The following is a 14299-nucleotide window of genomic DNA, read 5'->3' on the forward strand; positions in this document are numbered from 1 at the left end:
TCTTTCCCTCCAGAGGATGGAACTCTGGTGGACACACAGGTGGTGTAGGCTAAAGGGCCATACCCACTCAGCTGCTCTCTAGGTCCAGCCAGGCAGACCTGGGCTGGCATTCAAGGCTCTATCTGGCCTTCCCTCCATACCCCCTTAGTGTGGCAAGTACTTTCAATGGGCAGGTGGCCTGGCCATCTTCTCATCGCTGGGTTTGGGCTTGCCAGCCAGACCAGAGACTATGCCCTGAGGACAAAACCTTTTCAGATCCAGAATTTCCAGCCTGAGCTTGCTGATTGATCCATCCATCAATCAATAAACATTCATCTTTTTCTTTTGAAAATTTATTTTATTCCAAACTTAAGAAATAAAACATGCATTTCCATAACATAGTAGAATAGAAATAAAAGAGATGATTACGTATGAAACTTCAAATCTATTATGTATAAGTTGCTATTATTAAATGCCAATTATGTGTCAGGTAATGTGCTGAGCATTGGATTGGTGAGGGTCTCCCCTGGCTCAGTATTGTGGGCAGGTGCCAGCCATGTTTCCCTTTATTCCCTCCCTCCACCACAGCTAATTCCTCTGTGGTCCAGATTTCCATTTCTGGAACCTTAAACAAATAAATTCTACTGTTATTCCTGGGAATGTGTCAATCCACTCCCCCATGTAGTCATCCAGGGAACTCTCCAGTGTACCTGTTGGTGGCTACCACCCCACTCTTGCTTGTGTGCTACCTTCCTTTCTTAACATGGGAGCTCCTTGAAAGCAGGGGCAGTTTCTGTTTTTATTATGTCAGTCATGACTGAACCACAATAACTATGCACCAGGTGCTATGCTTTTGTAGATATTATCTCATTTGGTTCTCAAAACAACCCTATGAGGTAAATGCTGTTGTGATCTTTGTTTTACACTTGAGGAAACTGAAGCTCAGAGAGGTTGTCACACAGATTCCCCCAGTTGATGGTGCCTCTCCCTCACATAATCATGTATGTAAGCACATGTAACCCGGCTTATGGTGTCCATTCTAGAATTGGGAAGGTGAAAGGAAGAAAATTGTGTTTTTGTCAGAACATAATCTCCTGCTCCCAGGTAGAGTTCTTGAAAACACACATTCTTCTTTCACATTTGGGAAATAAAAAGCAGAGGCTGTAAATCATCTCTCTCTTCATGGTTCTCTCCCCATCAAACCGGGTAGTAGAGGCCTCCCTGAGAGCATCCTCTTGGAATTATTACTGAGAAAGAATCCAATATCAAGAATTTGAATCTCAAATACACCCCCCCCCACACACACCCCATATACACACAAAGATACAAATAAACCCACAACCAAACAAGGAAATGGAGTCACTGAGCCCTTCTGTTCTATCTGGGTCCAGTGGGAAATGCACCCCCCCCCCAGCGTTGATCATTTTCACTCTTTTGTCCTTTTTCTGGTATAGACTGAGGATAGTCTGACCTGAGCCCACTGGGCTGCCGTATTGGGCTACATGGTCATTTTTATCTGACTCTCCGTCATTTGCAGCAATGCCTGTGATATAGGATTTTGTCTCTGCTGGGGGCTCCACCGTGGATGGGTTTGAGGACCTCTGCTTTGGCTATTTCCCCACAGGTAGGTAGATACTTAGTTCTGGGCCTGTACCAGAAGAGGCAGACTATTGAATGTGGTAGATTGCTTGGTCAGTCTTGGTCCCTGAATCTTTGCAATAACCATTCCCAAATCCCAAACTGACAAGACCAACAGCATACTAAGTACTCAAGGGAAAACAGGGGTCCAATGAGGGAAGAGAGATGACCACAGGCAAGGTGCTGTGAGTACCTGAGACCAGCTAAGCCCAGAACTGTAGGGACTCCAGGCCCTTCAGCCCATCTATCAACATCCTTCTGAACACAACATACTATATGTGGTATTTTCCCCTAGTAGAATGTAAGCTCCTCGAGGGCAGGGTCAGTGCCTAGCATAGCGCAAATATAGATTTGATTTTGCTGAAGTATTTATTAGTGGCTTTCATTCTGGAAGGATAAATCTGTGCTCTAACCAGCTGAAATTTTCTCCTTTCCATAGGAAGCAGAGTCTTGCAAATGGGAATAGGAGATATGGACTGGACATGTGATTTCAAGGATATAGGGAACTGCTAGGTGAGAAAAGCAACTCTTTCTACTGATGCTGGCTGGTACCTTCTCTTCAACTTAAAAGTCTTAGTTGCCTAGAGCCCAAGAAGTGACTTGACCATGGTCACACAGCCAGAATGGGTCAGAGGCAGGTTTTGAACCCAGCTCTTCCTGGCTGCCTTTCTGCCCACACCACCATACTGCTTTTCTTTGAACACAGCAGGCATTTAATAAATGCTTATTGAACTGAATCAAATCTCATTCAATTATTGACATTTGAATGGAAAAGAGGAACCTGAGATCAAGGTTGAAAAGTTTTATTTGTAAATAGTTTGTGCCCATAGTGATAGGCCTCTGAAATGTTCCTCTCTTTGAGGTCAGGGTTGGATTTAAATTCCACCTCTGACCCACCTTGGGCCTCAGTTTCCTCATCTGTAAAATGAGGTTGGGCTAGATTGCCTCTAAGCTCTATATTTGTAATCTTATGCTTGTCTCACTTTTTTTGTATTTGTATTTCTAGCACTTAGCACATAATAAATAATAAAATAAATGCTTTCAATTTCATTCATTTATTCCTTCATTCCATGGGATCTAATGCTTCAAGATTTATCCGATATATTGGGCCACTGGGGCTTCCCTAGGGTGCTTCAAAGCCATGGCAAGTAGGGAAAAGGCTTTGACTTCTCTCTAATATAAATCTGCCTCAAATCAAAAAGTGAGGAGTGGAGAGAAGGGAAGGAAAAGAGAGGAGTGGGAAAATCTCCGTTGACTTTTGGTTGGTGTGAACAGGCATGTAAATCCAGCTGAGATGTGCTTGGTGTTGGCTAATATACCTGTGGGCCCTGCCTCTGCGGAAGGCAGAGGTGGGTGGATTGTTGGAGCTCAGGAGTTCTAAGGTACAGTAAGGTTGATTGGGTGTCCAAACTGGGTCTGGCACCAATATGGTGACCCTTAGGTAGGGGCTTAATGAGGAGTGAACTGGGGCAGGTCAAAGCTCCTGCACTTTGATCAATCATGGGATTGGGCCAGTGAGTGGCCACGGTTCTTCCAACTGGGCAAGATGGAGACACCTGGTCACAAACAAACAAAAAAGTAACCCAATTCAAAACAAAACAGAAAGAATATCTAGATTTTGCCAGGAGTGCTCCTAGCTCCTTTTACATCCCAAAGTAGGCTAACATCCATTGGTAAGACAGTTCTGTACAAATGAATGATTTAGACCAAGATTTCTGGGTCACTTTGAGTAGGCTCTTCTTCTAGAAAAATGAAAACCAAAGACATCTGTCCAAAAGTTTTCTCACCCTTCCCCCAAAGAAGACAAGACACAGGATTAAACAACTGGTATAAAGTCACAGCTATAATAAACAAAACAGAATTGAATTCTGCTGCTCTATTCCTCCATCCTCTTTGATATGGAGACAAGCCTCAGGCCCAACAGAAATGTCAGCAGCATTAGAATCATGGACAAGTGTCAGTTCCAAATTCATCTCACTTTGGGGTGAGGCTTGAGACCCTGGTGTCCCTGGGGGAGGGGAAAAGTGTCCGAGATGCTTCTGATTATCAACTGGAAAAATCTTTTCAACATGGTTGCTTTTATTTCCCCCTTGCCCTCCAGCCCTGGGGGCTGGCACCCTCCTGCTGCCCCAAGCTCCACTTCTTCTTGGAGGCAGCCCAGAACTTCTTGAGGCTGGAGGCTTTGTGGGGAGGCCCGAGCTGCCGTGGTAGCCCTATATCATCTTGCGGGGGATGCAGCCCTCCACCCTCATTGCTTCTGGCCACCCGTCATATTTGTTCTGCTCTGGATTGTTCTTTAAGAACTGTGAAGAGACGATGGAGAAGTTGGTCAACAACTGTGATGTGGGGCTATCCAAGGGGAATAAGAATCCTAGCTAGCATTTGTATCACACCTACTATGGGCCAAGCACTGCGCTGAGCATTTTACAAATATTATCTCATTCGATCCTCACAACAACCTTGGTGCTGTAATTACCCCCATTTTATAGTTGAGGAAACTGAGGGTAAGTGACTTACCCAGGGACATCCAGCTAGTCCATATCTGAGGCTGGATTTGAATTCAGGTCTTCCTGACTCCAGGCCCAGTGCTCTATCCACTGCACCACCCCTTGCCCATTCTGCTTAGGAAGAACTATGTCATGCTGTCCCTGACCCTCGGATCATAGACTGAGAGCTGGAAGGTCCCTCAGAGGTCAACAAGTTCAACCTTTTCATGTTATCGATGAGGAAATGGAGGCTCAGAGAGCCAATGTCTCGTCCAAGGCCACACAGCAGCAGGTAATACAGGGGGATAACCCTTTTTATTTTTGAAAATGCCTTTACAGGGCAGCTAGGTGGCACAGTGGATAGAGCACCAGCCCTAGAGTTAGGAGGACCTGAGTTCATATCCAGCCTCAGACTTTTGATACTTACTAGCTGTGTGACCCTGGATGAGTCACTTAACCCTGATTGCCTCAAAAAAAAAAAAAGAAAATGCCTTCACACACATTTTCTTGGTAGGTATTAGGGCACAGTGGATGGGGCACAGGGCCTGAAGCAGGGAGATCAGTGTTCAAACCCTATCTCAGACACTCACTAGTTATATGACTCTGGATAGTTCCTTCACCCCTCTGTGGCTCAGTTTCCTCATCTGTAAAATCAAGATAATATTATACATCTACTTTCCAGGGTTATTATGAAGATCAAATGAGATCATATGTGAAACCTGTGTGTTATATAAATTCTAGTTGGCTTTTTTCAACACCTCATTCTTCCAGCACCTTTATCATCAAACCTTGAGTTCCCAATGCCCCTCCTACTACCTTTATCATCCTCAGGACCCCCCATTAAAACTGATTCATCTTCTGCTATACTGTCTTTGGGACCTTGATAAGTGATTGTGGCTAAGCCACAACCTAATTCACTTTGGTGCTAATGTCTCAGCAGTCGCCTCTCCCAAATAACAGATTTCCATTTTAAGAGGGGTCTTCAGTGCCATCAGTTAAAGGAAAGACTAATGGGGAAATTTAGCACATTTAGGCTGGTCTAATGTGGGAAAGATTTCAGGGCCCAAGAAGGGCCCCTTCAGGATCTTAAAAATTGCACCAAAGAGACGCTGTCTTCTCTACCTTCAAGTAGGGTCAGTCCCAGTCGGAGGAATGATTTCATGGAAATGACTGAATTGTCCACAGACAAGATTTGTATTGAGGGAGATCTGACCCAGGAAGTATCTAACATTTCACTCAGAAATGCATTTGCAACTGGCGGAAACTTAGACCCTCAGAGGGCAATAACAAAGTCCAGTCCTGGTGCAGGACTGGGGGCACCAAATATGAAGAGAAATCAAGGAAGAAATTCACTTACTAGGCTCCTGTCTACACATTTGTCCATTTAACAATCTCTTCCATCTGCAGTACCCCCACCAATGCACTGGATTGCCATCTGGCCATGATTCATTTGATAATTCCTTGGCCTGTCACTGAATAACATAACTTGTTTATAGCTCACAGGTAGGTTTGAATTCTATTTTAAAGAGGCACTTGCACAGTCTGATACTTAACACAAGGTCTGACATATAGTGAGCGTCTCATAAATGTTTATTAACTGACTGATTGACCTTCCTGTGCTTGCCCTATGAATAAGGAGCCTGGTGTTGGTTAAATAATGTTTAGCCCTCTCAACAGCTCTGGAGACAGGCCCCCAGTGAGTTTCCCAACTGCCCCTCCTGGCTCCAGGCATTAGCTAAGCACCCTTCCCTCTCCTGACCTATGATCTATCCCTTATCCAAGTTTTTTAAGATGAAAACTCTTGGGTAGAAGTGTTAAACTCCTACCTTGCCTGAACCAGATCAGAATATACTTTGGGAAGTGTTTGACAAAATGATAAAATACAGTGCAACATAGATTATGTTAATTTGTGATTCTATGCCATTACGTATCTTATTTTATGTGAGTTTGACACAACTGCTCTTAGGGATCCAATATAGATGTAAGACTTAGAAGATCATCTACTTTGGGTTCCTTTGTTATTTGGCTATTAAGGTTCATGGAACCACAAAAATGAAGCTAGAAAGGACCTTGGAGGCCCTCTGGTTCAGCCTCCTTATATTACAGATGAGGAAACTGAGGCACAGAATGGCTAAGTGACTTGCCCAAGGTCACGCAGATTCTAAGTGTCATAGGTAGGATTTGAACTCAGGTCCTCTGACTCCAGGGTTCTTCTCATCGTCCTATCCTGCTTCTCTGTTCTAGCAACTCCTGCCTCCCAGGAAGCCTCAGACTAATTGTTAGTCCTAATCTCAGACAAACTATGTGGGATAGTACCTCCTCAAAGGGACTTTTTCCCTTGATGTCTTTGGCACCTAAGAAGACCCAGCTGTCACGGAAACCAATGCTTTCTGCGTAGGCACTTCCTAAGGCAGTGAGTAACTTTCGGGCTTCTGGGTTCAATCTGAAAAGTCAAAAGAGAATACAATCTGTCATCACTTGGTACAGGTGATTCTATGTCTCCAGATAGAACACAACTGTGCTAGGGATGGCATTGAGAACTCCTCCCCACTTAGAAATCCTCCCCAGCCCCTACAATAAGTTACAATTGCCACCTGCCCTATAACATAAGAGATAGGTCCTAAGGAGTTGTCTGAGGCTCAAGGAAGGTGAAGGAGAAGAGAGAGGAGAGGAGGGAGGGGAGGTGAGGAGAGGAAGAGGAGGGAAAGGGAGGAGAGGGGAGGAAAGGGTAGAGAAGGGAAAGAAAAGGGAGGGGAGGGGAGGAAAGAGAAAGGAGGGAAGGGAAAGGAAGGGGAGGGAGCTCCCTGACTTGGGACTCTTTGTTCAAAGAGTGAGGCAGAAGGCAGTATATTTTATAGGGACAGCCCCAAAGGGGAACCAGGGAGGACCCAAAAGCTGCTTTTCGGAATGGATAATCTGGTGGGATGCTGAGTGATTTTGTACTCACTTTGAGCCTGGGTCATCAAATGAGGCCACCAGTACTAGGGTGCTCTCTGGAATTTCTTTTAGGAATGTCAGTAAAGTGTTAATATCTGTTGGAGAGGAAAAAAGAACCATAAGCTAGAGGTCAGACACACCTTCTATCTACTTAAGCGCTTGTGCTCTTCCCCATATCTGGGCACTCTTCTCTCCACCCCTTATTGACAGAAAAAACCTCCCACTTTCCATTTTAGGGTCTCATTAGAAATACAAATTTCCAAGATAGGAAATCAACCTGTTTTGGGCTTCCATTCAGGCACAACAGTCTTCTTACATGGATGGACCTCTTAGTTTCTTCAAATGCCTCCTTATGTTTAGTAACCAAACTGAACAGGTTGGGTAGAGTGCAAAGAGCACTGGGTCTGGTGTCAGAAGATCCAGGTCCAAATCCTGACACTGTGACTTACTTCTAAGGGTGACCTTGGGCCTCATTTTCTCCATCTGCACAATGGGGTGGGTTAGACTAGATAACCTCTAAGGCTCCTTCCCACTTGAGATGCAATGAAGCTGATGGTTCTTCTAGGAAGCCTTTCCTTAACCATCCCAGGCCTCCTAGGGACGATGAAGAGAATGAACGATGCTCCATCTGTTGGGGATTCCTTGTCTTTGCTCTTAATGTCTCTCCATGCCATCCCTTCCCTCTCCCCAGGGCCATAGCCTTGAGGGTGTGCCTTAGTATCCTACAATTATAATAGGTATGTGTGGCCATCCCACACAGCATCACAGGGCTTTTCCCCCAGCTAGGGGCAGAAATGAAATGGGGCTGTAGGATGGAGGGCCTTGGGCCAGGATCCATCATTCTTCCTTCTCTGGCACTCTATTTGTCCTCAGATCAAGCAGAAAGAAGTCTGAGATCTTTGTGGACATCTCACCTCCTTGACCCAGCCTGGTCCCTTTTCCCCCGTGAAGGGTAAGAAGCCACAGCAAACTATACCTGTCAGGCAGCTTGATCAAGGTCTCCAAACTCATCTCCTTTTCCAAGGGCATTTTGGGGACTTTCCCAGTGCTTTCCCAGTCCTTATCCATGCCCCTTTCTGACAGAAGCTACTCAGCCCTAGATGTTCCTTCCCCACACCATGACAGTTGGCATTTTTTAAAAAATGAAGCATCCTTTGCATTTGTCTGATCCTTGGAATGAATGTCCGCCCTCTTTCTGTGCATGCGCTGACCACCTCCCGTTCCTTCAGACCCCAGCTTAGGCTGCCAGGCAGCCTGCCTGGATGTCCTCTGCTCAGAACTGCCTCCCTTTCCCAATCTCCTTAGAGCCCTCGGGATCCTCGTGTCACTCCAGATCCCATTCTGCCTTCTCTCACTCTCGCCTCTTGAAACCACTTTGTATTGGCAGTGACTTACTTGCATAAATGTTGTATACTCACCCCTTCCCCACAACTAAGGAGAATGCCCTTTGAGGGCAGGAATTCAGAATTCAATTATTTTTTTCAAATCCTGCTAAAAAATCTAAGCTGTATAATGAAAAAAAGGATGTCTATATATAAATATATCTACTCCTAATTGTAGCCTGGGGTAGGGGGAGGAAAGGGAAAACCTACAAGGAAGCAAAGAAAAGATGGACAGCTCTCAACACAATGCGTAGTATTTATTATATAGGCTTTCTTGAAATGGAAATTTATTGCCATATGTTTTGAATCCTCTCTTACTTTCTGCTGCGCACATCACATTTTTTTTTCTTTTCTTATATTTGTTTTAGTATTTAAGTTTATATGTTTCTTTTTCTTTTTATGTTATGTATTTAAGTTTAAGTATTTAAGTCTAAAAGAAAAATAAAGGAAAAAAAAGGATGAATCCGGAGTCAATGGACATGGATTCAAACCTCTCTGCCACTGATGTTTTAAAAATTTCTCAACCTTTAGCACCTGATACAATGCTGGGTACCTAGTAGGTGTTGCTGAATTGAATTGAATTATTTGCTTCCCCTGACTCTCTCCATTAGATTTTAAGCTCCATGAAGGAGGGAACTACCTTATTTTATAGTCTCAGGGCTGAAGACAGGACTAAGTACATTTATTTTATTTTATTTGGAGAGGCAGGGGTCTGGGCCTGGATTTCATTGGCATAGGAATTTCCAGTGAGGAAATGCTCTTCACTAATGCACATTGGTGCCTGATTTGCAGTTTATTGACCTCTTTGGATCGGACACCCCTTGGCAGTCCAGTGCTTAACACAACACCTGGCACATAGTAGCTGCTTAATAAATGCTATTGACCAACTGATTGGTAAAGCCTAGGGATCTTTTCAGAATAATCTTTACAGATGAGGAAACTGAGGCCCAGAGAGTTTAAGTGATTTGCTAAATGTCATGCAGGTGGTAAATGTCAGAACTAGGATTTGAATGTGATGCACAAGCTAAAATACATAGAATTACAAGGGAAACTATATTAAACTATAGTTGTCCAAATCTTAAAAAAAAGTTTATGAACCTCAGGTTAAGGATATCTGTTGCAGTAGAGAGTTGGCTGGGGCACTGAAAATTTAAGTGACTTTTCAGGACACTGATACCATGGCTGCCCCTCACCTGGCATATAGGTGGTGCTTAATAAATGTTTGTCCATTTGAACTGAGTAAGTATCATCCATTTCCTCAAGTTACTAATTGGATGACAAAGTCCGGATGTTTCTCGGACCAGCAAATGGCTTTCTGAAAACTGAAGTTCTTTTGTTAATTACCCTATGAAACAGTCCCTGCTTTCAAGAGGCTTTCATTCTAATGAAGGGGCGGGGAAGAGGGATACAATATTTATACAAGTAAGTAAATACTGTTCTTCTCTGGAAACAATTTTCCTCTTTGTCTCTGTGGGAAGGAAATATCTATTTTTTAAAAATCACACTCCTGTTATTACTTTCAGGTATTATTAGCTGAAAAGTTCGTATTTTAAAACTCTCCATCCCCATCTGCCCCCATCGGATCACTACCTCCATGCTGGTGAATCATCTGAAGGGAGAAGAGTCAAATCTATAATTATTGAAGGGTACCTCAGAAGCCATCCTGTCCAATCCTTTCATTTTACAGATGAGGAAACTGAGGCTTACCCAGGTGGTAAGCGTATGTGTCAAGACTTGAACTCAAATCCTCTGGTGCTCGAGCCAACTATTTGGAGTGAAAATTTTTCTTCCCTCAGAGCCCACACCTTCACAGAGGACAGCTGGGCACTTTTCTGGTTGTGGGTGTCTGGAAGGCTTGGCCACAGTTTAGAGGAGGGACTGGCAGTAAGAAAGACCTCGAGAGTGCCGATGAATTTTTATTTGTAGACATGGGATCTTAGAATGCGAGGTTTTGAAGTCCAGCCTCCTTATTTTGCAGATGAGGAAGCTGAGTCCTAGAGAGGTGAAGTGATTTCCTTCAAGGTCACACAGGTCCTTGAAGTCCAAATCAAGAAAAATCTGGAGGTCTTGAATGTTTTCCAAAAATGGCCCATTGGTGAACATTTCTAACTTCCACTGGCCAAATGAGGTAACATACATGAAGCACTGTGCAACCCTTAAAGAGCTGTCTACACGTTAGCTCATTATTATTTTTTATCTTCTTAAACTTTATACCGAGCAGATCAGAGGTAACTTCTTTATCACATTAAAAGGTTCATCTTTCTGGGTCCACAGGCTCTACACGGTGATGCTTGTTTGTTCTCTCTCTCAAGGGAAACCTTTCCCTGCAACTGGTCAGAGGTGGTAGGGTTGGAAATGGTGAGTCCAAAGGATAGCACAGGCCCTTCCTGGGGGTGCCCAGGCCCTCCTGCAGGGAGCAAAAGCAAGGCCAATTCTTGTAAGAGACGAGCAAGAAAAAGAAAGCTTGGCAGGCTGGGTTGTTTTGTCCCTCTCCGCAGGGAACCGTTCCCCAGGATCAATGGACTGTATTTGTTCTGCAAAACTTGAGTGCAGCCCATGAAGGGAGCCAGCTAAGGTTAATTAATGTTGCTCTTCAGTCCCTGGGAGCAGTGCAATGCTCCCTCCCACCCCCCTCTCCCACTCTTGGCCAACCTGGGAATGCAGAACGTGAAGGATGCTGAGAGAGTCAAAGTCAAGTTCAGCAGCTCTGAGGAAAGGAAACCTTTCTACATTAACAGATGGAAGGCCAAGTGCTTTCCATGTGCCAAGCATTTTCCCTTGGCTGGGGTGCATATCCGTATTTCTGGCAGCCCGTCTTACTGATGTACCATGGCACAGTCATGGCCACCATTCCTGCATGTACCCCAAGCCTGAGCCCTGGGCTTCTCTCTCCATTTAAGCAATCAATCCATCAATCAGCATTTATTAAACACCTACTATGTGCCAGGCACTGTGCTAAGCACTGGCGATACAAAAAGAGGCAAAGGAGGAGAGGGACTTCCAGCAATCCAGAAAATCCATCTGCCAGGCTGAGGGGGAAGTTGGTTAGGTGGCCGATGGTTTATAATACCCTTTGTCCCCAAGGCATTCTAGTGACAAAGCTGATGTGTCAACTTCTGTAAGAAGCCTTTCTTGACTCTTAGTGTTTTTTTTTTTAAATGATGTGTCCATTTCTGAATATAACCTTCCCCTAGGTTACTCTTTGCTTTCTAAAAAATTGAATCTGTAATGTTATTGGCACAGGGAACCATTGGTTAGGAAAGCTCCTCTACCAAGGAAAATTGCAACTTATTCTGCAGCTAGCTTACTGTCTTAGAGAGCTGAGACTCTCCTTAGCACACAGTAAGTGCTTAATAAATGCTTTTTCATTCATTCATTCAAAGAGAATAATGCTCTCTGGTAGTGGACATTATGCTACATCACTGTGTGTCATGGTGAGGAGGGGGACAGCTGGGGAGTCCAGAGGACCCGAGTACCTGTGTCATCTTTGGCAAATTGTTTGACCTCTAATTGCCTCCAGGGACATTATTTAAGAGCTAGGCATAACAAGAGTGTTGATGCAGATGGAGTTGGTGGTTGGAGTTTACACGATGGGATTTGGATGAAGTCTCAGGTAGAGAATAGCCCAAAGTGGAGAGCTGGAACTGGAGGCAGGACACTGGGTTCAAATTCTACTTGGCTTAGTGCGGTCGCTTAATTTTTCAGAACCCTCATCCCTTTGCCTGGAAAATGGGAATACTTTTGAGGGAAACTAGGGGGTTCTTCAAGCTGACGTTGGACTCCCTTCCAGGTTCGTCAGAGATTTCCTTCCATCCATACCTATCTCTATGTCAGATGGACATAGTTATTTGTGTGTCCCTTCCCCCATTAGACTGTGAGCTTCTTGAGGACAGGTACTATCTTCTGGTCTTTCTCTGGTCCCCAACATTTAGTGCCAAGCCTGGCCCATAGTAGGTGCTTGATAAGTGCTTATTGATTCTATGATGGAATCCATCTTCTTCCCACCAGACCTGCCTCTTCTCTTGACTTCTCCGTTGCACTTAATGACAGCAGCATCCTTCTCTAGTCTCCGAATGTCAGAATCATCTCAGAATCCTCCCTGTTCCTTGTGATCCAGTCAACTCCTGAGTCCTCTTGGTTCATTTGTCCTATCTAACCCCTTCTCTGAAATTCACATCAGCCCCACTCCAGTTCAGACCCTCATTCAGGCGCCCCCTCCCCTCCCCATCCGTGGAAGGTCTCTCTCCCATTCCCTTTCCTTCACACCACTTTGTTGGCACCTCTCTAATACACTTAGCATATGCTAATTTCTATGCTAATTATAAAAATACCATAGTGCCTGGCACATAGTAGGCACTTAATAAATGCTTACTGATTGATTGATTGTCAGTATCACACAGCTTGTTGGTGTACGAGACAAGATGTTGAAGCCAGGTCTTCCTAACTTCCATGCCAGCTCTCTATTAGACCATGGCTGCCTCTCTATGTATCTTAGCTTTGCCACTGACTGAGCAATCAATCAGTCAATAAGCATTTATTAAACACCTACTGCATTCTGGGCACTGTACTAAATGCTGGGGATACAAAGAAAGGAAAAAATAGCACCTGCCCTCAAGGAGCTCACAGTCCAACAAGGAAGACAGCATGCCAACAATTATGGACAAACAAGTTATAGATCAGATAAATTAGAGATAATGTCAGAGGGAAGGTGCTATCATTTAGGGGAAGGGAAAGGCTTCTCTTACAAATTAAAAATAATTTCTGTTCCACTAAGTGGCAGTGGAACACAGTGGTTAGAGTGCTGGACTTGGAGTCAGGAAGACCTGAATTCAAATCCTGCCACATCTCAAATTGATTAGCTGAGTGATCCTGGGCTTAACCCTTAACTCTTAACCCTTAGTTTCTTCATCTGTAAAAGAGGATTATACCTCGAGTACCTCCCTCACAGGGTAGTTGGGAGTCTCCAGTGATATGACATGTAAGAAGTGTTTTGCAAACTTGAAAGTGCCATAAAAATACCACCTATCACTGTTCCAATGTATTCCTCACATCACTGGCACAGTCCAAACCAGACAATCTTCTGGAGAATGTTAATTTCAATATGAAAGGGAATGCTTACCTCCTGAGAACATATCAAAGAATTTGTGTTCCTTGAGAACTCCTGTTATTCCTAAGGGTAGAAATGAAAACACAATCATTATTAACTCCTATAGCTCAGGTTTTATCTAACTATGACATCAGAGAAAATAGCTTCTAGTGACTCGACAAGTTGACAGATATGAAACATCACTGGCCTCGTTGGGTGGGACCTTCTGGCTACCTCAGATGGAAACATCCATCCATCCTGTGTATCCCCACTTGCACGGCCCCCCTTCAAAAGAATTGGTCTTGGAAAAGAGACAACAAAGGTCCCTGTGACTGGATGGGGGGATGGCTGCTGGCTGCTGCCCTTCTCAATTTGAAGAGACCAGCCTATCTTTCTAAAGCACCAACCCTCCAAAATGACCCTTAACTTGCATAAAACTTGAAATACAGAAGGTGTGATGTTGTCTCCCACACTCCAAGGCAGCTGAGCAAGAAGGAAAGTCAGGGGCTCACAGGGTCCTACATCTGGGGCTGGAAGGGGCCTCAGGGTGACCCAGTCCCACCCCCTAATTTTATAGTTGGAGCTGAAGCCTGGAGAGAGGAGCTGACTTGTCCTGAGACCCACTTATAATAAGCGGAAGACCCAGGATTCCTCTGACTCCAAAGTCAGAGGACTGTGTCCTGATGAGACTAGAAATAGAAGGAACAGTGTTTGTTCCCTCCCTGTCTCTCTCTCTTCCTCCTTCTCTTCCTCGCTTCCTCTTCTCTCTCTCCCTCCAACCCTCTTCTCTC

The 14299-nt window shown here is 44.4% G+C and overlaps 1 protein-coding gene across 2 annotated transcripts in view; it reads right to left on the reverse strand.

Annotated features, from left to right (window-relative positions):
• Positions 1–3433: 3433 nt before the first annotated feature.
• Positions 3434–14299, reverse strand: part of FAM3D (family with sequence similarity 3 member D) — a 52595-nt gene continuing 41729 nt past the window's right edge. For both annotated transcript variants that reach the window (XM_027863714.1, XM_027863715.1), the window contains exons 7-10: positions 13542–13592; positions 7051–7135; positions 6420–6546; positions 3434–3920 (exon numbers count right to left, since the gene is read on the reverse strand). In XM_027863714.1, coding sequence (XP_027719515.1) covers positions 3831–3920; positions 6420–6546; positions 7051–7135; positions 13542–13592 — 353 coding nt within the window. In that variant the 3' untranslated portion in view covers positions 3434–3830. The remainder of the gene's footprint in view (positions 3921–6419; positions 6547–7050; positions 7136–13541; positions 13593–14299) is intronic.

The sequence above is a fragment of the Vombatus ursinus genome, unplaced genomic scaffold, assembly GCF_900497805.2.
Source record: "Vombatus ursinus unplaced genomic scaffold, bare-nosed wombat genome assembly UNPS02014773.1, whole genome shotgun sequence".
NCBI classification, from domain to species: Eukaryota; Metazoa; Chordata; class Mammalia; order Diprotodontia; family Vombatidae; genus Vombatus; species Vombatus ursinus.